The 27,692-nt window shown below is 38.6% G+C and overlaps 1 protein-coding gene across 1 annotated transcript in view; it reads right to left on the bottom strand.

Moving 5' to 3' along the window:
• MYOM1 (myomesin 1) overlaps positions 1–27,692 on the bottom strand; it is a 69,106-nt gene that overhangs the window by 20,667 nt on the left and 20,747 nt on the right. Inside the window, exons 8-24 of the mRNA XM_062501082.1 lie at positions 27,185–27,349; positions 26,434–26,595; positions 23,125–23,266; positions 20,884–21,083; positions 19,219–19,275; positions 18,720–18,844; positions 16,967–17,150; positions 15,798–15,972; positions 13,431–13,552; positions 12,171–12,497; positions 10,430–10,626; positions 9,542–9,668; positions 8,628–8,812; positions 7,729–7,843; positions 3,137–3,293; positions 2,095–2,201; positions 1,927–1,971 (exon numbers count right to left, since the gene is read on the bottom strand). Coding sequence (XP_062357066.1) covers positions 1,927–1,971; positions 2,095–2,201; positions 3,137–3,293; positions 7,729–7,843; positions 8,628–8,812; positions 9,542–9,668; positions 10,430–10,626; positions 12,171–12,497; positions 13,431–13,552; positions 15,798–15,972; positions 16,967–17,150; positions 18,720–18,844; positions 19,219–19,275; positions 20,884–21,083; positions 23,125–23,266; positions 26,434–26,595; positions 27,185–27,349 — 2,592 coding nt within the window. The remainder of the gene's footprint in view (positions 1–1,926; positions 1,972–2,094; positions 2,202–3,136; positions 3,294–7,728; positions 7,844–8,627; positions 8,813–9,541; positions 9,669–10,429; positions 10,627–12,170; positions 12,498–13,430; positions 13,553–15,797; positions 15,973–16,966; positions 17,151–18,719; positions 18,845–19,218; positions 19,276–20,883; positions 21,084–23,124; positions 23,267–26,433; positions 26,596–27,184; positions 27,350–27,692) is intronic.

Raw genomic sequence — 27,692 nt, 5'->3', positions numbered from 1 at the left:
ACTGAAATGCTACAGGAAGCAAGTGGGAGTGTGAATAGACATCAGGCTGCACTGCTTTTGTCTCACTGTCAGCTCCACAGCAATTTTAAATCCCCACTTGGCTTGCCTGTTATTAACTAAGAATATCTTAGTCTAACATGGAAGAGAGAAAAGTATCTCAGCAGCTGTTAAATAAATGGCTGAAAGGATGCAAAAGGATTCTTTTTTGGAGAAAAGTCTGATTACTTCTCAGCCTAAAGCTACTGGACAAATTTGCCTTACAGTCTGCCATGAGCAAAAGTGTTATTTCAAATATTTCCATAAACACCGATAGCTATTTTAGGCATTTTCCAGTGGTTTTACATCCTATTTGTATAGCATCACAAATTACTGGCAGCACTTGACAGGCAGTCCTCGGGCAGTTGCTAAATTGAGCAGTTGGAAGAGTTTCTTTTTACCTCATACCAACACATTGTCATATACCCATACACAGTTGTGTTCTGCAAGGCTATTATTCAAGCAATCCATTTGCCCATGGATTTACTGGCTGCAGGTGTTTCTAAGCAGAAGTTCCATTAATTGTTGCTCAGAAGTAAAAACAGCTGAATCTCAACCCCTAGTTGTAATATACATTTTTCTTGAAGTGTGCACAAGGGCCCAGAGTGGCTAAAGCATATGAGACAGTTTCCTCCTTAAGGGTTCTTTCTGCAGTGATCTCCCTTTTGCTGCCTGTACCTTCTGGAAGCTCATGCACAACTGTGTGTGTGCTGTTACCTAATACAGTGCAAAAAAAGATGGAATGATCTGTGTCCTGAGGAGCTTGTTTTGTGACTTTGGTAGTGAACACAAAGCATGGAAGAGTCCTCAGAAGGGAAGGGTCGGGGCAAGTAAGGTCATGCAACAGCAGCAAGGTTTTGTGATGACCGATTTTTAGTGTGAAAATATAATTAGGAGAAGGTAATTGGGAGGAGCAGGAGTAAACAAGGGTTGGTTTGGGCTTTCATTAAACTATCAAAAGGTGATGCAGTATATTGAGAAGAGTAGAGTGGATAAGAAAAAAGATGAAGGAAATGAGAGGCTGAGTTGGAAGAGGTGCCAGCAGTGCATGCACTAAGCTGAAGATTTTAAAATGCAGGCAAGAGTTTTAGTGTCTGGAATGAAAAAGAAGAGACTATAGTGGGAGAAGATGAGGCCAGGTTTAGCTCTCATTGTGTGCATTAAGATTCATTATATAATCCAATATTATTTTTCCCCCATTTATTCAAGTAATATTTAAATAGAAATAACCAAATTGTGCTACTACAATGACATCATAAATATCTGTGGAATTGACAAAAATATCATCCCAAGAGTAGAAAGCATGTTCAAATTTTGTCAAGTGTTCCAAGAAAGAGGGAGCGAATGATTTTCAGCAGGAAAATTCTGTACATATAGATCATTACAGCTGAATTTACTACACTTGCCAAATTTGTTAACCTTAAATTTAACTTATGTTAACTTCAGTTGGAGAAAAATTAGAGAATCTTTCAAATTCTGGTTTTCAAATCAGGTCAAGCATGCTGAACATTAAAGCCTGTTCTGCAAATGAAGCAAAGCCAATATGATACTTATTTTCCAGTGGGTATACAGATTTATTGCAGTAGCCTGCAATAGTTTGGGAAGAACATCAGTAATATACAAATGCACTGAAAGAGGGAGAAAAAAAAAAATCTCTATTTTTCACTCCAAACCCACTATCAATTGAAATTACTATAGTGACCTCGTTACATGATGGTGGTAGGAACTTTGTGATCATAGACACATAGAATGGCTTGGTTTGGAAGGGACCTACAAAAGTCATCTAGTTCAATCTCCCTGCTAGGAGCAGGAACATCTTCAACAAGATCAGTCTTGTGGTACCCCACTGCATGCAAAGCTCTCCCCTACAGACATGATTGATTCACTTACTTGGGAATTGGCGTTCATGGCTCAGAGCAAGCAGGCGTTTCATTTCTGCAAAAGACATAAAAGAAGTAATATGAGGTGTGTGCATGCCTTTTGGATCTGAGAGACACAGCAGCAGGGAAAAACAGATGTGAAAGCAAACTAGGCATGCTTAATAGGCGTTGTGTCTACCTTCCTCATCAATTGTGTAGCTTGATGAAACTCCATCAGTGTCTGTAACAATACAGGAGTAAATTCCCAAATCATCTTCTCCAAGATCCTTAAAGGAAAGTTTTGACCTATAAGAAGAATAAAAGCATTGTGATGAAAAGGTGAAATCCACCTGAACCAAACCTCTCCTTTCTGTCTATAATACCAGATACGAATATCCTTGTGTTAGCTTTTGCTCTGACTGAACAGACAAATGTTTGGCTCTGTCACCTGTAATTCAGTGTAAGTCCTGTCCTGTGTGGTACAAATGGTGATGGCACCAAAAGAAAAAAGGCATGTTGTCAAGTCTTTGATGACCATGGAAGGATATCATAGATACAGGTTGACTCAGATTCCATATGACAGCACCATGAGTGTGGTGGGCCACTGCTTCTTTCTATATGGCTTCTATCACTAGGAGACCACACAGGCCCTTCATGGGCTGAACCTGTGCGTTCCCCTTGTCTTCCTCTGGGAAAAGCCTGAAGAAGCATGGTATGCTTGGAGACATTATATAAGTTACTAAATCAGGCCATAGTGATGCCATCATAAGAAAGCCTTGCTTACTGCAGCAGTTCTGAAGATTACAGCTGCATTACAGGGCAAAAATGTTTTGCAAGAAGCCAGATAATTTAATTATTTAGAGATTTAAAATAATAGGAATAGGACTAATACTAGTAGAAATAGTAATAGTAATAATAATAATAATAATAATAATAATAATAATCATAATCATAATCATAATAATCATAATTTGCCTTGACTGACAGGTGACAGGGCACTGATTTTCTCTCTCCATGCCTAAACATCACTAAAATGCCTACAGAGGAGGTCTGACTCATTCTGTGCAAGCTACAGTTTCCAAATGGTCTGGGTATGGATTTACTGGAGAACAGCATTCTCAGGAAGTAACCATCAAGTAACAGAGGCAGTTTTAACTCTTCCTGAGTTCATACATTAGAAGGATGGATTTCTGTGACAGTTTAGATCTCTAAAACACTATTGCTACCCCTAAGGGTCTTACTTTCCGCCTTTGGTGTCAATGTTCAGTCGAGGGTCATCCTGAATTGGTTCATAATTCTTGGACCAAATGAACTTAGAGTCTGGAGACATCTGATCACATTCAAAGTTCAAGGAAATTACTCCATTGTCATCTACATCAACCACCACTTCCTTGGTTCCTTAAAGAGCAGAACAAGGCAATTTCAGTTTCGCAGAAAAGTCAGCAAACAAATTTCTATGGATGTCATTCAGAGAGTGGATTAAGTAGATCTTTGCCATCTTCCCAGCTGGAACATAAATTGCTGCACTCATCAATATCCGTGGACTTTGATTCACAAGAACAGTTCTTTTTCTAATCCACAGATTAAAGCACATCATAAATCAGCTGATTTATTTGTGTGAACCTAAGCATCAAAGCATACACGAGAGTTGCAATATTTGCTATGGAAAAGCCTGAAGGGGGGAACGAAAGCAAGACTCTAAGTCCACTAAATGCCTGACCTATTGAATAGCAATATTTTCCATGGTAAAGAGTAGTTAAAGCTTTCATTATACAGCATGAATTTCCTATTCTCTAATAGGGTAAGTGCTATACAGGGAATAACATGCAAATGTGAGCATTTGAAGAGGTAAAGAAGAGGAAGCAGTTGTGTTGCCCCAGCAGCCCACATTTGTAACTGAGGCACATTTTTGGTGACACTGGCTTCACTCAGGGAGGTTGGTTTAATTGCTGTGCTTGGCATCCAGCCCTACTGCCGCCTGCACCATTAATCCTGGGCCCACAAAGGGAGAGAATATTTGCAATTAGCTGCTTAAGTCACCCACCCAGTCTTGCCAGTACCTTCAGTCATTGAGCTGGATAGGGTGACCCAGTTTGTCCTTTAAAAGGCCTTGGGGGTGAATCCTGGGTCAGCAACCTGAAGGCACCTCTATTCTGCTCCCCCACACCTCAGTGGAGCTGAGGGAATTTCATCTGGGATTTGGGCAACCCACTGAGCTTGTCATCTGTGGCATTAATGTTCATTTCAACAACTTGTCTGAGAATGTCAGGGAGAGCATGTGCACTGAGAGGTGCTGGAGAACATCCAGCCTTCTTTTCTGAACAGCTCTGAGCTGGATCTTGCATCTGAATAGGGCACTCATGTCCTATTACTTGGGCTAAGACAATTCTGGGCTGCCCAGAATACTAATGACACACTTTCTCCACAAAGTATTGTATTTAAAGACAAGAGCCTTATTCCTGACACTGATATTAAATGCTTTATTTTCAGCATATTTCTTAGTGACCCTCAAGCAGAGTAGGAGATTTCTGTGTTTCATCATCCTAACACTATGCACTTATTTCCCAGCACTGCTGGAAAAGTGCTGGAAAACAGCAGCTCCTGTCATGACAATCTGTGTACACACAGCTTTCTTAGTCTTCACACTTTGCCATAAGCGTTTAATGAAAGATGAGGTTAATATTCCCATTTTGGTACTGTTATGTACCAGCCCTTGCAGTAGAGAAGCACATTAAGTACCAATATGTGATAAATGAAGTCTGAGACCTACAAATATTTTACTAGGCAACCGTGTATTTTGCAAATTTTTGTTAGAATTTAATTTATTTTATGCAAAATTCATCACTTGAAATTTCATTAGTGTTTAGTTTCCTCTAGGTCATTAGCCCATGAATGTTTTGATGGCTTCTCATTATGGTAATAATGTTATTTCCAGAAGTGATGATGGAATTTACCCCTAATATTTATATGAGTAAAAAATAATTGTTTAAATTACTGACCACATTTGAAGAACTCACTCCAGCTATCCAACAAAGTGGAGCCAAAGAAGCTGCCATAGTACTAGAAGTCTTAATTTCCCTTCTCTAGATAGCTTGGTAGTTTCAACATACCATCCAGAGCTTCTCTTAGAGTCACAGTAAGAAATAAAATACTTAGATGTCATATCACATCTCCATTTATCTGAGCATTTTATTGCATTAAAAGGAAAGAAGGAACAGAATATAAAGCAGACATCTTCCACACACTAGAAGTAATGGCATCATTTTGAATACAGCCAGTCAGAAAAGTTGAATGGGACAGAGTTTCCTCAATTTCTGAGGTTCAGGCCCTTCTCAAATGGCTGGTGCAACCCCATAATCTAATTTTGCTTTGTATCAAGATAAACAAGGACTAAGGGCAGCAATGTGGAAGAGTTGCAGCCTGCTCTTAGATATCTCTTGTTTCCTGTGAGATCCACATATGCTGAAGTACTGTTGTCAAAAACCAAAGCTACAGATCAAAAGTAGCCTGGATTAATATTTGTTTACATGGTTGTGATTTTTCATTTAGTTTTAGAAGATAGCTGTACAAATTAAACATGGTTTTCAAAGAAAAGAAAGTGATGCAAAGTACTGAATCATTATATTTACACATTTCTTTGGATAAATGCAGCTGGCACCCTTTGTATGAAAGCAGGTATTTTCATCCAGGATATTATTTGCTTGCATTCTTTGATTAGACATCTCAGTTGTCCTGTGATTTTACACTTTCACCAAAAGTAGTATTCCAGAAGGAACTATTTAGAGAGTCCTGACAATATTTTGTCTCTATCCAAGATGATAATAGAGGCATGATTCATTGGGCAGCACCAAAATATTTGTGGTAATTTCCTAAAAATTGTGTGATTGTTCTTGACATTTTCATGGTTAGAGTGAGAAAGGTGGAAGCCTGCTCAAGAGGTTCTTTTATTAAATAATCATTTTAAATAAGTTTTTGTCCTTTTTTAAATACCTTTAAGAAGCTTAGTTTGGTGGTTACTGTATCAGCAGATCTCAGCTCAAAATATGGGTCAAGTAGATTTGTCCATGTAAGTAATTTTCAGTTTCCCTGAGTGTTCACTGGGCTAACTCCCTGGTGATCCCTCAGACATCATACCTATGAACCTCCTTCTCTAATGCTGAGGTCTGTAAAACAAATGTTCTGCTCAAGTTCACCTCCTTTGAGTGAACACTGATAATAGTGTGCAACTTTTTTTTGGTCATGTTGGTCATCTTCACAAGAGTTTGTTTGTATGTTGTTTTGGTTTTTTCCAATTGTATTAACATGGCCAATCCTTTATTTAGGACACTTGAAGAGTGTTATCATCACATTTTATCAGAAGTATGACATGCAGATAATAACCCTCAATAAAAACAGATTAACAAAGCCAAAAGTTTAGCAATAATAGTGGCTTAATTCTCTTTATAGAAGTGTATGCTGTATATAGCTATTTTCAGGAGCAAATTTTTAAGGTTTGCCTTACTGTGCATGCAGGTGATAGAAATAGCCCTGGTCCATTAGCAGCTTATAGATCTGAAATTGTTTCCTATATTTTTCAAAGATCCTGTTTCAAATCCTTCTTATTTACACAATTACTTACCTTCTTTCTGTTCTTGTATCCCAGTGTTACATGGTTTCAACTGACCATCTCCTCCTTCCAGTCTCCTTTTCCCATCCCAGCTCAATAGCAGTCACCCCAGTCTCCCTACTCTGAGTTTTCCAGTTCTTTTACACCCCCAGCTTCAGACCTTCTTTTTCAGGCTTTCTTGACTTACAGCCTCACTTGAGGTCTAACTCAATACTTGTTAGAATTTTTGCTCTCCTGGTCATAACAATTGCGTATCTATGACAGCTGAGCAGAAAGATGCAGAAATGAACCTGGAAATCAGAAACTGGGAAGGGATGCCAGGGAAATGAAGCCTACAGATGTAGGAAGGAAATGTCAGAGGAGAAGAGGGTGTATGATGGATCAAGGTTGAGTTGTATCCCTGTACCTTCTTACATCACAATAACCTTATACTAAATTTGTTTAAAGTATCTCGGATTTCATTTTTGCACCTTGTAGGACCCTGCACTTCTAAAATAGTCTACAGATGAAGAAGTCACAAGTCCATGCTTGTGTTTTCTGTTGGGGGCTTGGTGACAAAATGGTGTTGTCTCTGACCAGTCACCTATTTCACTTGTATAGCTAAATAAACTCCGGGGGTTTTGTGAAGTTCCAAAGTTCCAGGCATGGAGATGCTGCCTCTGCACTGGTTCCTGTGTTTCTTGCTGGTCTTACAGACACACTGGAGCCGGCCTTCAAGGATGACTCCAAGAAAGAATTGCACTACTGAAAGCGGTCTCCAAAATTACTTCACTGTGTTTTTAAAGCCTTTCTTTTAAAGACCAAGAGAAAAAAATGTAGTTTATTTTGTCCTTTCCTGAGGCACATTATATAAGAAATGGAGAGTGATAAAGCATAAACAACTGGTTTAATACAGGAAAGACAAACATCTACATCTGTAACATTGTTTCATTGAGCTGATCTTACCTGGTCATCTACTTATGCATCTACCTGTAGAGATATGCACACCTTACAATTTTATGGTTTCTTTATATCCCTGAACCTGTAGTTACGATAAGAAAATCAGTTCAGACCTTAAAATATACCAGACAATGAAATCAAGATATGGCCCTCAACTCATATCTTGCTCCATAAAAAAGCTTGACTTGAGAAGTATCAGATTCTTGGCATGTAGCCTGCAGGTAAACACATTGCACAAACAGGAACCTGTGTAAAAACGATGTCAAAGAGGAAATCTTTCTAACAAACCTGGTCTTGTTTCAGCTATCACAGCATCTGTGACATCTGATGGTTTCCCAACGCCAGCCTGGTTTGTTGCCCGCACACGAAACACGTAGCTCACACCTTGTGTCAGGCCACCAATCTGGAGGAACCAAATATATATATATATATATATATATATAGGTGTGTGTATATATATATATGTAGTGGTGTGTTGCAAAACACTGATTTTAATTTCACACTTATTAAGATCAGTCTAGGTATTTGACAGTTCTATTTCCTTTCTTGCTTTGTTTCTTTTCCAGTTTTCTTTTTTTTTTTTTTCTTATTCATCTCCAGAGTGACACAACATGACCTGTGTGACTTGCTCCTTCCTCATGTGCATAGTTAATGTTCAGGCAGCATCATTACTGTCATTGATTTCTTAGCAAAAGGAGCACTGGTTTTGGAACAGGATGTTTTTAACCCATGTACATTGACCTCTGAAGCATCATAGTCTTTTACTGCAGAAAAATGCTGGCTTGAAAAAATTAAATTATCAGGGTAATAAGCACCAGCCACACCTATTTAGAAACAAGGGGGAAATTAATAGTACAGATTTAATTGCAGTGACTTGAGGAATTATACTGACATTATATCACCTGGGGATACTCTTTTAAAGCATATATGAAAAGATCACACCTTAATAGCAGTTGTCTTTCAAATATTCTGAAAAGCATGAAAACAGCCAACCTACTTCAGACTTATCTCTAGAACTGCGATACTGCTGATCACTTATTTAGAAGCCATTCCACAAAATTATGTATCATATGGCCTACTGAATATTCCTTTGAGTGGAGCCATGATCAGCACAGGATGATGCTATCAAAGTCTGACTTCCCCAAGGTTATGCTGCTATGCCAGTATTTGAATCTTCAGCTATTTACCTTCAAGAATTTCTTTTGAAGGGGCTTCTCATTGACACTTCTCCAGTGTTCCTCCTTTGCTTCAGTTTCTTTCATATCAACGTAATAACCAACTATGGGACTACGACCACAATAAACTGGTTCTTTCCACAGTAACACCAGAGACTCCTTCCTAACTTCTGTGCATTTGACGTCATGGGGTGGCCCTGAAATGTAAAAGTTTGGGTTGTGGTGTCAGAATAAATCCCAAAGGAACCAATGCATAAGACTCCAGAACCAAAACCAGACAGAACCCAGAACTGTACACAGAATTTATATAACATTTAGCTCCTCTGTATCATACCTGGACTCAGTGTGAATACAACCCCATGCAAATGCCAATTAAAAAGACTAACCCAAAACACAATCTAATTGGATGAGATTGGTATCCTGAGCAAATATTCATGAGCTTACAAAATGGAAAAATAATCCCCAAATTCGGGGAAATAAGTTAATTATTAAGCTAATGTTCTGCTTCAAGGACTGGTCTAAAGTCCACTGAAGTCACTGGAGGTTGTTTTCTTTCATTTCAATAAAAGGTCAAGGATCTGACCTTGTAGTGATAGATAGATTTAGATAAGGGACACAAGACCCCATTCTTCTCTGCCTTGTACCTCAGACAGGTGTTTATATCTAGCACTTAAACTAGAAAGCAAAGTGCCAGACACAGTAGAGAAACAAAGAAGGAAAGATAAAGCAAACTAAACAAGCTGCTTGTAAAATGTTACAGTTAAATAGGGATTATGTAAGGCATCATTGTAGTGGTGCTAAATCAAAGTGCTGATGATTCAGGCCTGGCCATTAACTTCAGTGTCCTGATGACTCCCCTGCAAAATGCCTGCATTAGGTAATCACTCCCAGAGCATCCCTGGGCTGTGTCCCACTCAGGATCCTACCAGGCACAGCAATGGTCCACTCTTCACATTTGAAGGGCTTGCTGGGTTTGGAGGGTGCTCCAACCCCTGCCAGGTTAGCAGCAGCCACCTGGAACTGGTACACCATGTTTTCTTTCAGGTTTTGGATCTGCAGGATTAATAAGATGGTACCTATTAACTTTGCATTAGGACTTCAGAAGAAAGTCACAATGACAATTGTTGAAAACGTGAGCATACTTTTAAGCGTGCCTAAAGACAGAAGCATTATTGACATCTTAACATGATAATTATTTTGGCTTTTCTTCTGATCAGTGATGGAGCACACATGAGTGATCTTAGCACGCTCAGATTGCAACCCCTTTTTCCTATTGATAGACACTTTGGTAGCCAGGGAGGAAATGGGATTGTTCAACAATCATCTTAGCCTGTCTCGTGGTACAGAGCAAGTTCACTTAAGGCAAGAGTTGTCCTCACAATGGGGTGAAACTCAGTCCTGGCATTGCTTTTAATTTCTAAAGCAGCTCAACGAGGTTGTAGCTAGCACTGTCTCTAAATTGGGTCAAGAACTGATCACAAAAAGCAGCTATCACAGAGCCAGTTTCAGCACCAGCAAGCACAGGGATATATCCACCAAGCCAGTAGGAATTCCATTTATTGTGAGGGCCTAACTTACAAAATATCAGACTGTGTCAATGAATTTACAAATGATAGTTTGCAACAGACTAAAAAATGAGCATACAAACATTTTGCAGAGAAGTTTAATAGAGCCAAATAAATTTACCATCATGGAATTAAAACCCTCTGTACAGTTACCTCTACACTGAATCATAATTCATCCCAACCCATCTTTGAGATTTGGCTTGAAAATACTGCCTGCTCCCCCAGCAATAACTGGAGTTAACCTCTTACCCTGTATGCCCTCTCAGTCACAGCCTTAATGTTGGCCTCCTTCCATTTCCCAGGAACTCCATCAACCACTTCCCTATAGTTCACATAGTAGCCAGTAATTTCAGTTCCACCAATGGCTTCAGGTTGCTTCCATCCCAGCACCATCGAGTCACGAACACTCTCGAGTACCACGATGTCGTAAGGTGGAGATGGAGCAGCTGTTTCAATGTGAATAACATGTAAACAGGAGGCAATATTTCAGGCTTGCTTTCACTTACCGTATTCAGGTGGCTCCTACCCTGTGCTTCCTAGTTAGGACAATATTTATGTATTCAAGTGAAGTTTCTGGAACTGGAATAAGAAATGCAGGATATAAAAGCTTCTGCAAACCAAATGCAAAGTCCAAAGTACATAGGAATTAGTTTTCAGGATCCCCTGTTTTTGAAAAGCAGGCTGATACATAGCAAAAAAATGTGTTGCAATTGCAGCTCTGATGCAAGTGATCAGGATTCACTTTACTCTGTGAAAAATGAGGAACTAAAACTAACATTGCATGGAAAGTAAAAAAAAATTGGAGATGCAATGATTTGTATTCTTTTGCAGAAAGCAAATCTCTTTTTGCAATACAATATTCATTGTCATTTCCTTTCTTTTTAAATTAAATAGCCTCACATTCTTTCCTCCCAAGAATTGCCTTTATCTGTTTCTTTTTTTTTTTTAAATTTATAAATTGTGTAAATTTTATCATTGCACCCATCCTGTGAACTTACCTTAATGGAAGGCAGAGTGATCATAGACACTGCAGTATGACCAGAAATGAAACATGTCTGTTACTGGAACTTACATTAAAATATATGTGGCATAATCCTCCTTCTTAGATTTTTTTTTAATAATACAGAAATCTTTCCTTTTATCCCAACCCACATTCATATATTTCTTCTGTATCTAGTAGGAAAATGCTTGCCTACATCCAATAGATAACATACCAGTGAAAAGCCTTACTTGTGCCCCTGATGGAAATCCCACATTATATATATTTCCTTTTGTGTGTAATGTTTTATATTGGTGTCAGCTGGGCCCAGGTGCTCCTAATTTGTTTCCTGCTCAACATTTTGTGTCTCACTTCAGAGGCCTAGGGAGGAGTATAGCTCTCTGGCCAGGTACCAGGACTTAAATGAAATTCAAGCCCCATGTATCTTGGGCAAAATGGGTGTTTAGGCACTAAAATTTAAAACATGATTTTGTACATTTGCCTATAAGTTGATAGGTTTTCCTCCTTATGCATCACTACTAGTCAGAGATAGAACAACATTCATTAGCACAGTGTGTCAGCAGATAAGATGTAGCTTAGGCTAAAATCCACAAAGGATCTTCATATTTCCTAACAGATTTTCATGCTTACCATCATGATCAGATTTAGTTTCCTTCCCACATATATATAACCCAGAGAACTAGGTAACCAGATTCCTAACAAGTGACTGAAGTGATTTAGAAATTATATATCACCTTGGATACATTAATATGCAGTCAAACAAGCCATTAAATTACTAATATGTTTCACTTTCATTAACCACTAAGTTTGTAAGTGATCTCCAATACCATTACATGCACAATGATCTTAATGGAGAGTTGAGCACATAATTAATGGGTTTGATAGAAGATTGTAAAGCACGTCCACTTGTGGCACAGCTGAACAGAAGTTACAGCAGTCTGAAGTGGACCTACCAAAGCAGCAAAATCTATTTATTTCATTAATTCTCACCTGTATCTTTATTCTTTGTAACTTTTTCCACTGTCAAAAGATCCTTGGGTCGAGACTTACTTGCCTGCTTAGCAGCAACTTTTTGTGGTGCAGATGTGACACTGTCCTTAACCATTTCTCTCGTGTTACCGTCTCCTGTACTCCCCAGTTTGCCACAGCTACTGGGCAGTGTCTCTCTAGTAAATTTAGCATTGCATTTTAGCAAAGCATCAGTGTCAAAGATAGGCTGGGAGGCCTCATGCATGCCTTCCCAGCTGGTAGTGTGGTCTGTTAGTCCAGCAGCTTTACCACTCAGTTCAGGACACACACCATGAAGCAATCCTCCCCCTATAATTGCCAGAAAACAGCAAAGATATTTGGATTTAGAACACATTTTTTTTCTTCATTTAAGCAACAGAGTTAAGAAATGCATGCAGTGAACAATACAGCCAGAGTATGGCAAGTCACTGTGTTTATGCACAAAATGTTAAGCTTGAATTCAAGAAAATTTGAAATGCATTGAATACCTCTCCGCCTGCTCACAAATAAAGTTTTTTTAAAAATAATGTCTAGTATTCAGAGGAGAAAAAAAGATGTGAAGTTAATAGTATTCTTATTTTTCTACAATTATTTTACTATTAGATCTTTCAGGTCACATCTCTGATCCTGTTAAGATGATCTTACAAAATTGCTCTGGGCTACATGTCTCTGCTCTAAGGTTGAGAGGTATGCAGCTTCAATACAAATGAGAATGAGGGTGTTTGCAGATATACAATTTATTCTAGTCCAGTGATCTCATTAATCTTTATGGATTAGTTCAGGCAGTGGCAAACAGAAACAATCCATCAGCAAAGGGAGAACACACAGGGTTATAGAAGGTTTACAGACAACACACGGCACTCTTAGCTTTAGTCATGGAAACAAATTCCTTAGGAACTGACTGTACATAGGATGGTGTGCATTAGAGGTGATAAACCAGATTACAGAATCAGATTGACATCCCCATTTTCCAGGATACCTCTTAAGTGAACTTGGCAGTGCTCTCATACAGTGGTTCACAAGAAACACCTGAAGAATACTGGATGGCGAAGGTGAACAGTCTACAGTGAGTGTGAATTCAGTGAATGTGAAACTATGCCTGTGAGAGTATAGAATCTATGGATAAATTATTATTTGTGGACAACATTGTGAAACAAAGCACTTAATTAATTACTAATAATTGCTGAGAACATATTTACTTAATTAATTACCATTGAAAGGGGCAATGGAAAAAGAGCTTACCAATGGCTGCTTTCACCTCTATAGGCTCTGATTCCTGTGAAAATTCACTGAGTCCTGCTGCATTAACAGCTCTGACTCTGAAAATGTACTTCTCACCATTGCTGAGCCCATGGCAAATGAACCTAAAACAAACCAATCAAGGAACACTTAGAAAGTATTATGAAGTAAAGATAAGTTTTAAGGGGGAGAAGAAAGCATTTCCTCCATGATATTTATTCTGGTTTCTAAAAACCAAGGACAAACCATGAGCCCAGTCACTCATGAAGGTCAGAGGATGCAGAATGTGGGCACCTCATTCACACAACAATGTCTAAACTCATGTCTTTTAAGACACACTATTTCAACACTCCTTCCTTCTTGAGACTACACAAGTTTCTGTGTTACCACAGGGTCTACCTTACTTCTGCCAGTATATAAAATCCATACTTCCTAATGGAAAAACGTGAAAATCTGCACGGGTAAGGTCTATATTTGCTTCCTGTGGGATATTTTCATGACACAAGTAAAAGACACATGTAACACAGGTTCCCATAAATCCCTTCCAATCATAAATGAAAACCTGCACATTCAGAAAAATTACAGGGTATTGTACAGGAGCTAAATAATTTTTGTACTTCACTTTCTTACTTCAATACATGACAATAATCCAAGTTAGACAAGTTCTTTTATTTGAAGATGTTTACTTGATAATCTAATTGGCACATAAGGAAAACCCCTCTTAACTCTTTCTGACATCCCCCTGAAAACAAAATTTCCAAAGACAGTAATCATTTCTTTAGGAATAGATTTTGGTATGGAAATTTAATTTTTTGTTTAAAACCCTACTTATTTTTCAATAGGTATTTTAAGTGTATTTTATTCCATGTTACTCTGATTTTGTTCTACTTCATAGCACAGTAATAATCCCACTACCTATGCTGATGTCATGTAATGGCATATGAAGCAACTACAACGTGTAAAACAAAATCAAAGTTTTATTTTGGAGTAAGGAAAAAAAAACCTGAATCAAAATTTTCAAAGCAGAATTCTTCCTACACATTCTACCAGACTTTTCCAAGTCTTTTGCTTTCACCAGGATGTATGCAGAATTTCAAAAGACCAAAATATATTGCGTAAGGCAAACTATGAACTACAGCTAATGCTTTAAGATTGACTCAACCAGAAAAACCAAGAATTAACAGACAGCCTGTGCCTGAGTGCATCACACATTATATCACACTGACTAAAAAAGCAGGGAAAGAAACCTATGCAGTGTACTTGTATCACTATATATAGTAACTCAGAACTATATTTTGATTTCTATGGTGATTAAAGGTCATATTTCATATTTTAAAACAAGCAGAGAACATGAGACTTCACACACTTTTGTTATACCTACAATATAACTAATAGAAATCAATACAAAAGGATGTAATAATGGCATAAATAAATATAAATGCAATGTAAATGGACTAGAGAATAGATAAAAGAAATTGTTGTGTCTGTGTTCAACCAAGTGAGGTTTTAGGTACTTCTGCTATACTAAGAATTTACAATGCCCTTCTAAACAGCAAAGCTGGTCAAAAAGTATTTAGCAGAGCCTAACTTACTGTAATAAGGGTTGTCACAGGTAGCAAGTACAAATAAGCAGAATCAGTCATAACAAGCAAGGACTACTTCTGTCCACTTGAGGAAAAAGCTCTGCACTTACTCATTCAGACTCTCAAGATTACATACTTACTCAAACGAAACCAAATCTGATTTATCTCAGGAAGTTTTAAATCTTGATTATTTTTTTCTGACTGGAGACCAAACTTCATATTGGTAAGGAATGTGGGTTTGTACCCAGTATTTAAGAGTGTTCATTAATTTTTTGATGATTACAAGTGAAAGAGCAGTCAGAAAGTAATATTTTAGTGGGATGTAGTCCAGATGTCCTCCTGACAGCCCAGATACACAGTCCAGAAATGTTTAGAGCAGTCTTCCAAAACAAAACACTTTGTTTCCAAACATTATGCAGTTTAGTTTTCCACATCTGTAACATCAGTCATCCCTCAATGTCCTGTTTTTCATCAAACTGATAAGCTGTACAATAGCTAGAAGTAGCAAGCTGCTTCTCTTTTCTTCATTAGCAATGTTCCTGTTTCTTCCACTTTGACTAATTGTTTCTAACATATAATTGATCATTGATAATTTCTCTTTGGACAAAACTCCCAGTTTTAAATATGTTTTTACAAATTCTTATGAGCTTCACGTGCAAGAGGGATTCCTGACTGCTGGCTACCACAGAGAGATTAGCTCTACTACTACTACTACTGGCTGGAAAGCACATTTATGCAGTATATCAGACACTGGTGACCATAAATGCCATGGTTTAAAATTAATTACCTTGTGCCTTTCACTGGATTGTTGTTGCATGGTTCCCAACGACCAGAACCTTCCACACTTGACTCAATGTAGTACCCAACCAGCTCCTTGGCATCTGGGGGCTCTGTCCACGTAACAACAACTGAAGTATCTGTATTCCTAGTTGGCATGATACGGCCAGGAGCTTTGGGAATATCTATAGGGGAGAAGCAGTAATAAATTAGTGACCTGCCAGTTAAAACAAATAAAATAAGCATGAAATTCTATTAGTGATTATACTAGCATGACTAGTGCACATTTAACCTTCAAAAAACTACTCTGATTTAAATTAAATAATCTGTCAGGACAAGACAGGATCAGTAGGCTCAAGCCTTTGGTGGTGAGGTTCTTCACTTCAGTATTACCTAGGATTCAGTGTATTGCCTTAAAATCATGTTTAGTTTATCCCTTCGTGGTGAATATCTGCACCAGAGATGTGATTTGGAGGTTTCTAAAAGAGAAAATATGCTAGGTGCACACTGAAGATCTTGTGCAGCCCACAGGATAAGACACAAACCAAGGCTCTTGTTGAGTACTGTGTTTTTAAAGAAGAAACGCTTTACTCTTCTTAAAAAATTTATTTCATGCACATCCAAATGCTCTGAGATGTCAATAGGAAGTGAACAGAGATCATTTGAGAATTGAATTGAAATCTGCATTGCTGTTTGGAAACAAATTGGTAATGTAGGTGTAGCTACTGATGACTTACTGTATTGAACATCTTGGCTTCTCTTCCAGTGAAAATAGTCTCTGTTTTCATGTAGGTATTATATTCTTCACTTTTGTTTAATTTGGCAAACATTGAAGGTTAGATTCTGCTATGTCTGGGCTTATTTTCAATAATGACTCTAAGTAAAACAAAACATTTTTGTACTTCCTTGAGTTTTCATTTTCTTTTGCTATTTGCAGTCTTTGTAGTTCTTGGCATCGTTATTTGCAGCTTAATTTCCTTGGTTTGCATCTGTCATTTGACTACATTAAAGGCTGAACAACCCAAACAAAAATTATTTAATCAAAAGGGAATAAGTCGCTGACTACTTTTCATACTTGAATTATATTCTGGGCAGCTACCTACCTGCAAACAAAACAATTTCATCACAAACTGAGAAGTTACCATGGAGGTAATTTAATACAGAGGACCACATGCTTACCAAGTTTGTCATCCACTACGGTGGCTTCAGTTGCTTCTGAGGGTTCACCGATTCCAGCTGAATTGCAGCAGCGAACTCGGAAGCAGTAGGATTTGCCTTCAGACAAATCAAAAACTGCAAAGCGAGGGGACTTCACAGGGATCTCAGTGTTCACCCTTTGCCAGTCCTCTGTGCCAGCAACACACTGCAGTCAAAGCCAGAAACCACATTTAGAACAGAAGTACCTGCTGAGCATCTCACGCAACAAGGCTTTCTCCCCGGACCAGCAAATTTATGTCTGCTGTGGAGAATAGGGAGGCCCCTTCTTTGGGCCCTTCTACAGAATGAGCATATTTCAAAGCTTATGAATCTGCCAGATGTTCACTTAGTCAAGAAAACATACATAAAAATTTGCTGATTTTATTATACCAGAGCTAAACTCTCTCCACTGCACAGAAGTGATGTTAACTGCAGCCAGTCTGGACTTCTTTCAAAATGAGTTTTGCAGATATTCAGCATTATGCTAAGAGAAAAACCCTAACATTATCACTTTGCTTCTAGATGCTCTTGTGGCACTCTTAGTGTTTTTGGGGTGACTTTCAGATTTAATCATGATTTGACCCTCATTTTCCAGAAAAAAAACATAACATTTGCAATTAAGTTGTGAGTTGTTTTTACTTCTGTGGCTAGAAATTCTACATGCCATGATCACTTATACCACTAATACTAGGGAATAATTTTTGCTTTGATTTACATTAAGTATAATTTCAAGTAATGGTTCTGGTCTCTGAGGGATTCAAATTCTCATCTGACTATGTGACATTAGTGCTGAATACTTAGCATGCAATCAGTTATTAAAAAGTTTTCTTTTATGGAAACTCAAAATTCATATATTCATCCTCTCAAAGGTTGTTGCTAAGTGAAACTCATTTATTTAGACCAGATTTTGTATGAGGGATAGAAAAGAGATAATGGGAAGATATTTATGTCTCCCTTGATGACACCTCTAGACTGATAGGAAAAAACATTGATAGAAAAGTTTCTGAGCCAAGTAGAAAGGATGATGGTGTGAAGAATTTTCTAGGCTAGCAGCCATGCAAAAACACCTCAGGAAAGCAGAACACTGAAATTAAAACTGATTCTGTTCTAGGAGATCAGAAAATAAATTTTGTGATCTTTGTTGAATTGGTGGAGCAAATGGAAAGTTAATGTAGAGGATAAACCTGGAATTAAAAATGCCGATGACAAGAAACTCTTGCAAAATGCTTCCATCCAAAATGTTAGCAATCTGTCCTGCCAGACAAGCTTCATTTATACAAATTATATATATATATAATGGCATATATAGTATACCATATATGTATATCATATATATATGTATATTATAAGATGCATCTAAACAAAATAAACATATATTTTATACATACATACATACATATATATATATATATGACCATATGACTTTGCTCTGTGCTTTCACATTATAGAAGGAGTTTTGTTCTCTCTACTCCAGGTAGGTAAATGACACAATTCAAGAAAAGTAGTACCGTGTGTGACACTTTCTTCATCTACTTTTCTATTTCCCATCTTTCTTTTATTCCTAGTTTATCTTAATTTACAGCTTGACAGCTATCTTGATGAACTTCTAATCCTTGCCCTAATTTGCAAGTCTCAGACAGAAATGAAAGTTAACCACAGGTCCAGAAGAGAGAAGGGATGGCTAAACAAACATAAAATATTGCCACAGCATGATTCTGATGTTGTCCAATTTTACCTTTTCCACAAAGTACATGATACCCTCATGGCCCCGCTGTCCAGGAGGTTTCCAGCTAAGCACAACATAGTTCTTGGTGGCCTCAATAACCTGGAGGTCTGTGGGGGGACCAGGAACAACACCCTCTGAAAGACAGGGAAGAATAGGAAAGGGAACTTGGATCTAATTCTTCCATTTTTGTATCAGAATTAGCATCACAATTAAAAAGTAGGAGTATCAATATACCTCATCACTTAATCTTTTTTCTTAAATGTAGAGTTAAAAGTCTTCTAAATATTTGGCTTAAATTTCCTCCTTTTAATTCTAAGCAAGATTTCATTAGGTCCTGAATAATGAAACTTCACCTCAAAATCCAAGTTGTTGAGTTATTCACGGTCAAGTGACTCTCAGAACAACAACCTTTGGGTGTGTGCCAAAGTCCACTGAACTCACTCAGAGCTTTCCTAATTACTCAACCAGCTTCACATTAGACATTTGTAGGCAAAAGGGCTTTGTTTACCTGCAGGTTCTTCCTCAGTCACAATAATCTGTCCAGTCCAAGGAGCAGAAGGGTGACCTGAAACAGATGTCAGAGACAGCACAATGAGAACAATGAGAAAACTGATGCTTTCGTGGTTCAAAACTAACAACTGCAAGATCCCCATGAGCTCCACTTTTGGTTAACATTATGGCTGTTGTTCACGTAGCAAGGTAGTTACCCAAGCTAGTTGTAGGCTTCCCAGGTTGGATATAGAGAGCAGCTTAGCATTTAACATAGCTAGAAAACTTAATCCACTGAATCATATATTCCTTCCTGAAATGTCACTGAAGTCTCCTAGGTGACAAGCAGAGGTATTTGGTTCACTCAGCTCATTATTTTCAGAGAAGTAGTTTCAGCTTTATTTTCCATCCTCTATTCCTTTGGTTTAATGGCTCACTTATTAAAGGAACAGCCAAATTCCTGAAGGCTGCATCTCGTCTCTTTTTAACCACTTTCCCTTACATTACCAGCTTTTAAATCATGGGTCACAGTCACAGCCAGTAACAGCTCAGCCTGACTCAGCATGTCCACTTGATAAATTTGGGTGTCTTTCTGAGCAACCAATGTGTTATCACACTATTGCAGTTATGCAGATTTCAACCAGGTCAGTGCACTTTCAGAGATAATTTGTGCAAATTCTCACCACATTGCTCACCTTACATTGGCTGACCCATTTTGGAGAGGAAAGAAGAGAGGGAACATGTGGGAAGAAAAGATGATGAGGATAAGAGGAGGAGATATAACAGGAATAGGTGACCAAACCAAGACTTCACCTCCTATGACAGCTTCCATGCTGCCCATTAAGAAGAAGGGGTCCTTCTTCTTAAGCCTCCTCCCCAGGCTTAGGGTTTCACACATCTGACTGCATGCAGTGTTTCTTGGCAGTGCCAAATCTCCTTCCTCTGGCCTTTTGTTTTATCTTGAATGGAAACCTAGATCATCTGGCTGCAGCACTATACACAGTAGCTCATACGAGCTGGGATCATGGGAGCACTGTAGCTTTGAATACAATAGCCCTTTACATTGGACCATTTTAAATTGTAAAACCCCAGAAACATGTAGAAATAGATTTTGAATAGAAGCAGAAGTTTATTTTAGGCATATGATTGTACCATATGTGTAGAGAGGTGGGTTTGGAAACAAAATGTCTGAGACATTGTGAGGCCACAACAAAAACACCCTTGTAAAATGCTAACCTTAAAGCAGAGAGCTTGGGATCTGTTGGGCTGTCCTGGTGTTGTTCTGATGTTATTGCAAGTCTTGGATTGTCACATGAGCACAGAGTCAGACACCCTTGTCTGTGGCTCAGAGAGAGACTATTCACAGGATCTGTTCAGCTATTTGTTGCCTGAACAAAAGCAAGTCTCTCTAGGCAATTCCTGTGCCTTTTACCCCCTTCCTGCAAGTTTGGAGCATAACACTGTAGTCAGCCAAAGCCATTTCAGCAGATAGAGCACTTAGTGCAAAGACAAAGAGCACAGAAATCACTTCTTGGCAAAGCTGTCTCCAAAGAATATTTTGGCTTTGCATTGCTCCCTCTAGTGGGATTTTGAAAGCTTATGAACTCATAATTTTTAAATTTTTTTTTCCAATGACTTGTGACTTCTTAAACCTCTCTTGCAAGCTGTAGAAACCACATCTTACTTCTTAGCCTGGCTCTGTCTGCAGGATCCAGAGCAGCCACAGGCTCTGACACCCGGGATGGCAGGCTGACACCAGCTTTGTTCACAGCTCGGACTCGGAAAATATAGGAACGGCCTTCAATCAGACCAGTGACAGGAAAACGAGCAAACTTCACGGGATTCTCATTGCACTGGGTCCAGTGGGAGGTGCCAACCTCACACCTGAAAAATACAAACATCAAGAGCAGTGCTGGGAAGGGAAAAACATGAACTCAGGGCACCCACACGCCTTTGCAGCTTCACCATCTGTTCGTGTTCATTGGCTGGTCCGCACCAGTTTCCTCAGCAGAATTATACTCTGGTGACATCAAAGCAGCTGCACCAAGGCTGAAGTACCAGCTGGGCATGCACTAAATCCCTCACAGCTGCACCCCTTCTTTCCAGAACTGAAAAAGGGATAAGAGCAGACTCACTTCACTGTTTAAACCCTCCAAAGTATGCTTAGGGTGTGCCAGCTTTAGCTTACTTGAAGGGACAGGAAACATGCATCCCTTGCAGTTGCCAGAAGGACACTACTTCATTGTTCCTGCACGATGCTGCACTGGACATCCCACAAGATGCTGGGCTTCATGGGGTGCAGAGACCCCCACGGTGAGTTCTGGGACCAGCCCAGTACAGGGATAGCTGTGAATGGGGTCAAAGTTGGGCACTCAGGCTCTGCTTCAGAGACCAGACCACTGGGGCTGCCAAGGGAGCCTGTGGTGTGCTGGTTGCAGTCCCTACAATGGCAGGACCCAGCGTGGTGCTGCTGGTCCCACAGCTGTGAATCCTCACACGTATCAGGAGATTGGTTTATGGCAGAAGGAAGACACAGCAGACACAGCTCAGGGAGGCAGGAGAAGCTTGTGGTGATGACTTCTCTGTATCCATCGACATGGCCAACAGAAACATGACCTTTCAGCTTGAAAGAGACTATCTGGTGAGATAGCTGACAAAGAGAAGGTTACAGTTCCTAGCCAGATTTCTTAGTACAAGCAAGAACCTCTCCTGGGAAGTGTTACCATCCCTCTCAGGGTGATTTTGTGGTTCTTGTGTCTACTTGGGGTAAGGGATACCTAAGCTTTGCTTCTACCATTAGCACAGACCAGTCCTGCTGGCTCAAGCCATCCCCTCAACTCCACAAGGCAGTTAGGAGATACCCTGGCTGAATATTTGGGTCCCTAAATACCTTTGGTGGGATCCAACACTGGAGAGCAGTAACACAACTTTGAATTTGGGAGCAAATGCAGAATAAACAAGGTGAACACAACAGAAAAAGCAAAATGCCATTTCTCTTGCAGTTATCCTCACTGCTGACATCCAATAGCCTAGTTTTAAAATGAGATATTATTGTTCAGAGTCTTGTCCTGTCTTTTGTTTAGTATTTTTCAATTAATGTTAAAGAGTCATAGCTTAAATCTAGCAGAGCATAATTATAGCAGTGACTGGCCCTCAAAAGCTATCAAAACAGTAAAGTTATATTTGAGTGTTAGATTTATTTCACAAAGCAATACCCTTATTTACAAATATATACTTTTTGTATATTCAAAGGCATAATATAATGGCATATTTCATATATATATATATATACATGTATATATATGCATTTTACATGCATTTGAATAAGCCCAGAGGAACCTCATGTGATGGACTCTATTACTGAAATTCAAACAAATATTACCAGCACTGAAAATCACTGCAAGTCTCAAAATACTGACTTAATTTCTTAAATCATAGGCTTCTAGGATTCTGCCACTGTGTGTAACATATAAAGGTTACATATTTTTAAAAAAATCATTTCCTTGAAATCTGTGAATCTAAGAGCTGGAATAACAGCATTTGGGAAAGAAATCCAAGTCCCTTTGAGATAATAGTTTGCTTTCTGATACATAGTCATTATTAGGAGAGAGGCAAGAGAGCCATGGTACTGAAGGAGCCTCAGCTGCAAAAACTACCAAGCACTACAAAATCCTGAGGGCTCTCAAGCCTCAGAGGAAGCTGAGCAGTGCAGATCTCACAGAATCTTTTCTATGCAATTAAATGAAGCAAGATGTGAAAGCCATTCCAAAACAAAACAAAACAGAACAAAAATTTCTTTTGGCCATCAACAAGAATGAAAATATTTAACTACTGTTTTATCTCATTTTTTTTTTAATGTGCCTTTCGATTTTTTGAGTTAGAATGAGCAGCAAAACAAATTCTCCAGTCCAGCACACTCACTGACCTGTCAATGAAATATCCAAGGATGGGGTTTCCTCCATCAACAGCAGGTTGCTTCCAGGAGACAATGACATAATCTTTGTTGGCATCTAAGCACTGCACATCCAGTGGTGCACCAGGGGCTCCAGGGATTTCAGCATCAGCATCTATGAGGATGGAGAAGTATGTTTGCAAATGTGAACCATAGTTCTTTCCCAATTATTAATCTTTAAGGATGAAATTGTGTTCCTATTGGCTTCAAAAAAGTATTTGCTTTTATATTGCTAGTGTTTTTCTAGGTTTTGACTTTTCTTTGCAACATTTACAGATGTTTTCTTTATTACAGCATACTGTAAATGTAACTCACCTAGACATTTTAAATAGAATTAGTACCATGCATTCTGGTTAGGGAGCTGCAAGAGACACTGTTAAACTAAAAACTTGGCAGCCAGACAATAGTTGGATCAAAAGTATTCACCCACTGGATATAAAAATACTGAATTAAATATCTTATCTCCACTCATAGTCCTTCATTGTTTGATTTTGGTTGGCTATGAGCTGCAAAGGTACCAAAACCTTTTGAAATTTAATTATATTGCACATACATTATCACTGTGAAATAGAACCTTCATAAGGATAAGTGTATTGTTCCTTTCAAGTGTTTACCACAAATGCTGATGTCAAAGGGCCTTGACTCCTGCATCAGCTTCTGGACATGTCTTATCTAAAGCTTTGAAAAATAAAGCATAGTGCTCGGTACTGAGGAATTTTTGCTGTTTACAAAGAGTCTGATTTGTGAGATGGTGTAATTTTCATGCAAAGGAAAATAACCCTTGCAGGAAGATTCTGTGAAAGACTTTGAGATAAGACGTGTTGTTTCTCTGCGGAATAACATCAATTTGTACAATGGTGAACTACTTCAAATGAAGACCTAAGATATATATACCTGAATCTAAAAAAAAATTGCTAATAAATTCTATTTATACATTCCATATAAACCAGAGTTTTCAAAAAGTTTTAATGTTTCAAGGCATTTCAATTTTTTGTTTTACAACATACAGTAAACCAAATTTTTCATGATTTTGACTTTCATGAAAAAAATGCCTTATTAGAGTATTTAATATGTTTCAATAAGTAAAACAGTAGTCTTCAAAACACAAAAATACCAGCCACACTTTACAGAGTCTTCTCTTATAGGCAGAGTAGCATCACACAGAACTTTTGAAGCTGCACCAAAGTTGCCAAGTCCAGGTTCTAATTACAGGTAACTTAATGCATTTTTTGAAAATTGTAGCATACAGAGCAAACCATCCAGTTAACATCACAGAATACTAAGAATATTAACAGTAATGACAATATGTCTTCAGTGATCTCTTTATGAAAAGTTTTAATTACCCATACTTGGCAGAACATGAGACAACACTTGCTTTCCAAGACAGACTGGGAAACAGCTGGGAGAACCAGCATGGCTGATCAGCCTCCAAGAGGCTTGGATTTCATCCCTGATGGCTTGCTGGCAAATGATGACCTGTAGCCATGGCAGAGGAGTCACAGGTGCTCTCAAAGCCCATCTGAACATGTAACATTATGAGCCTCCCTTCCATTGATACACAGATTTCTGTGTGTGGCACAAAAAGACAACTGCCCCAGCTTAAATACCAGAGCTGTCATTTAAAGCAAATTTGGCTACAGTTTAGGAGAAGTGATGAGAAATACAGTAGCCAATCAAGACTATTTAAATAGGAATGTAGAATATCATTAATGTAGATAGAATTTGGTAAACACACCCAATGACAAGGGAAATGCTGTATTGAAAGGGGTGGTGGGTTCAGTCAGGTCATGCCTCTGTTCCCAGAAGATGAAATAGGATTGAGGTGATGATTTATGTATATGGCAGCACAATGTAAAAAAAAAAATTAAAAAAAAAGACAAGTCCTATTTATTGTCACAGAAGCTCATTTCAATAGGCTCTTTCTTCAGGTGATGAGAACATCTGCTTCAGCTGTATTTTCCGAGCAGGTTGTAATCTCACACAGTTCTGCTGGATTTGGCAACAAGAAGCCATTCTGGGCATGGTCTGTCTCAGAGCCAAGAATTTCCAGAGCCTTTTGAATTAGGATTACACACTTCAGCTGCTTTTAGCAGCTGGGACAGGTATAGAATCAGTACACAACATGATAATCATGGCTCCTTTTAAAGAAATAATTCTCAATGGATATTCAATGAAGTTTTTGATGGTACAAGCAAACAAAATTCACAAAAACACATTTCAATTCTATTCTTCACTGCAGTACTTCAGAGAATCACACAGTGGTTGAGATTGGCAGACAGCTCCAAATATTGTCTAGTTTAACCCCTGGCTCAAAGCTGTGTCAGCCAGAGCTGGTTGCCCAGGGCCATGTCAAATCAAGTTTTGGGTGTCTCCAAGGATTAGGACTCCACAGCTTGTCTGGATAACCTGTTCCAGTGTCTTCTTTACTCCCCTCCATCAGGAACACATGGATAAACTCCTCCCATGATCTCTCTTTTCCAGGCTGACCAGTCCCAGCTTTCTCAGCCTTTCCTCGTGTGAAAGATGCTCCAAGATGTAAATCAGCTCCACATCCCTTCAGTGGCCTCACTTCAGTGAGCCTATGTCTCTTTTGTATGGGGGATCCCAGAACTGGATCTAGCAATCTAGATGAGCCCCACCAGTGCTGGCTGAGTAGATGGCAAGGATCACCTCCTCAGGCTGCTGGCAATGTTTTTCCTAATGCAGCCTAAGATGCCACTGTCTCTGTGACAAGGGCACATGTCCACCTTGGTCCACCAGGATCCTCCCTGAAAAGCAGCTCTCCAGACAGACATCAGCCTATTCTGCTGCATGAGATCATGCTTCTCCAAGTGTAGATCTTTTCATTTCTGTTCCACTGTATTTTTTTCCTGCAGTGTGTGTTAGAGAGAACCCCTCAAACTACTCAGAAAATCTTGATAAAAATAGTGCAGTTTAGCTAGCACTAGGATGGTTACAAAAAAACCATTTGTCACTTATTATGTGCATTTTTCCTCCTTATGACTGATGTTCAGCACTCTGAACATAATACCCTAAATTTCCTCCTCGTCAGTGGAGTTTAGAAGCCTTTGGGCTCATGACACCAAAGCCTGACACAGGCATGTATTTTTCCAGAGATAATGACCGGAATGTATGTTGCTAGAATCTATTAGCAGAAAATTATTATTTTACTGTTAGGAGGGGTGGGGCAGGAGGGGAAGCATCTCTGATACCTGAGGCTGATTTTGCCACCACGATTTCATCAGCTCTGTAGTGAGTTTTGTGCACAAGACAGTATCTTACCTCGAACAAAGACATAACCACTGTACTCTTCATAGTACTCTCCCATCGCCACTCGAAGCGTGTAAAGACCTTCATCTTCCTTGTTTGCATGAGTCAGGGTTAAAGAAGCTCGCTCCCCACTCCACTGCATCTGGACCCATTTGGATGGCGTAATAAGAACACCTAAGAATTAGAGAATTTAATGATGAGAACCAACAGGATCTACTGAGGAATAGATTCTGAGTACTGAGAATATCTTGGGATAGATTGGAAATACAAAAGAGACCACTCTTATTAGACAACATTCTGTCTTTGAAAACAGTCATAAATAACATCTAATTCTGCTCTTATGACAACTTTGATTTCAAAGCATTACTTCAGAAAGCAAGAGTTTTTTATCAGCTGTTACAGAACAATGTGCAACTACTTAAAACATATCTTGGTGTATAAATAAATAAATAAATAGTAAAAGCTAAATGAGCTCTATAAAGGGACCACATAGATATTTGCTCTGATAAACATGCTTCTAATTTAATTTTTTTTTTTAAGAAATAAAAGAATCGCTAGAAGACATTTTCACAGTGCTTTTTCAGTTTTCTGTGGTTTCACATCAAAATGCTAAATTATGAAACAGTTTTAGTTGAAAAAGAGAAAATATTATCATTGGAAAACCTGAGAAAGTGATGACCAAATCATAATGTTGATATAAGCTGAAGTGAGTAAAAAATTTACATGGAAGAAGTTTATATTTGTTCTTGTCAAACATTCTCACCATTTCTGTACCACTCAATGTCTGGTTTGAAGCGCTTGATATCAGGATTGATGACAACTGTGCAGCCCAGACTCATTGTCTCGCCTTCTCTCCCAAAGGCTACATCAAACTTGTCAACAAAGCTGATTTCAAACCTGGAAGCATAGCCATGAGGGGTAACGGCAACTGTATAAGAAAAAAAAAAAATCTGTTTTTCTTTCCTTCTGTAACAAAAGTAGCAATAAGAAGTACTCAGTGATTATGAATACAGTCCCAGGAAAAGTTCAAGGTATAAAGAGGAACAATGTGTATGTAAAGTCATCATCTTCAGAGGTAATTGCAGTGTTGGATAACCCAAGTCCTTTCTATTGAGAATAGACTATTTCTTCATTCATACAGCTCTAGTTTTACAGCTAGTTCATTTTAGCAGGGAGAGGCTTCTGCAAAATTTAATTTCAGAATTTTCAAAATTTCTTATCCAGTGTTTTATCATAAGGTTAGTTTTATAACTTTAAAAGACTTCTATTTG

Source organism: Cinclus cinclus, chromosome 1 (genome assembly GCF_963662255.1).
Source record: "Cinclus cinclus chromosome 1, bCinCin1.1, whole genome shotgun sequence".
Classification (NCBI taxonomy): Eukaryota; Metazoa; Chordata; class Aves; order Passeriformes; family Cinclidae; genus Cinclus; species Cinclus cinclus.
The sequence above is the reverse complement of the archived record's forward strand: the minus strand, read 5'-3'. Positions and strand labels throughout refer to the sequence as shown.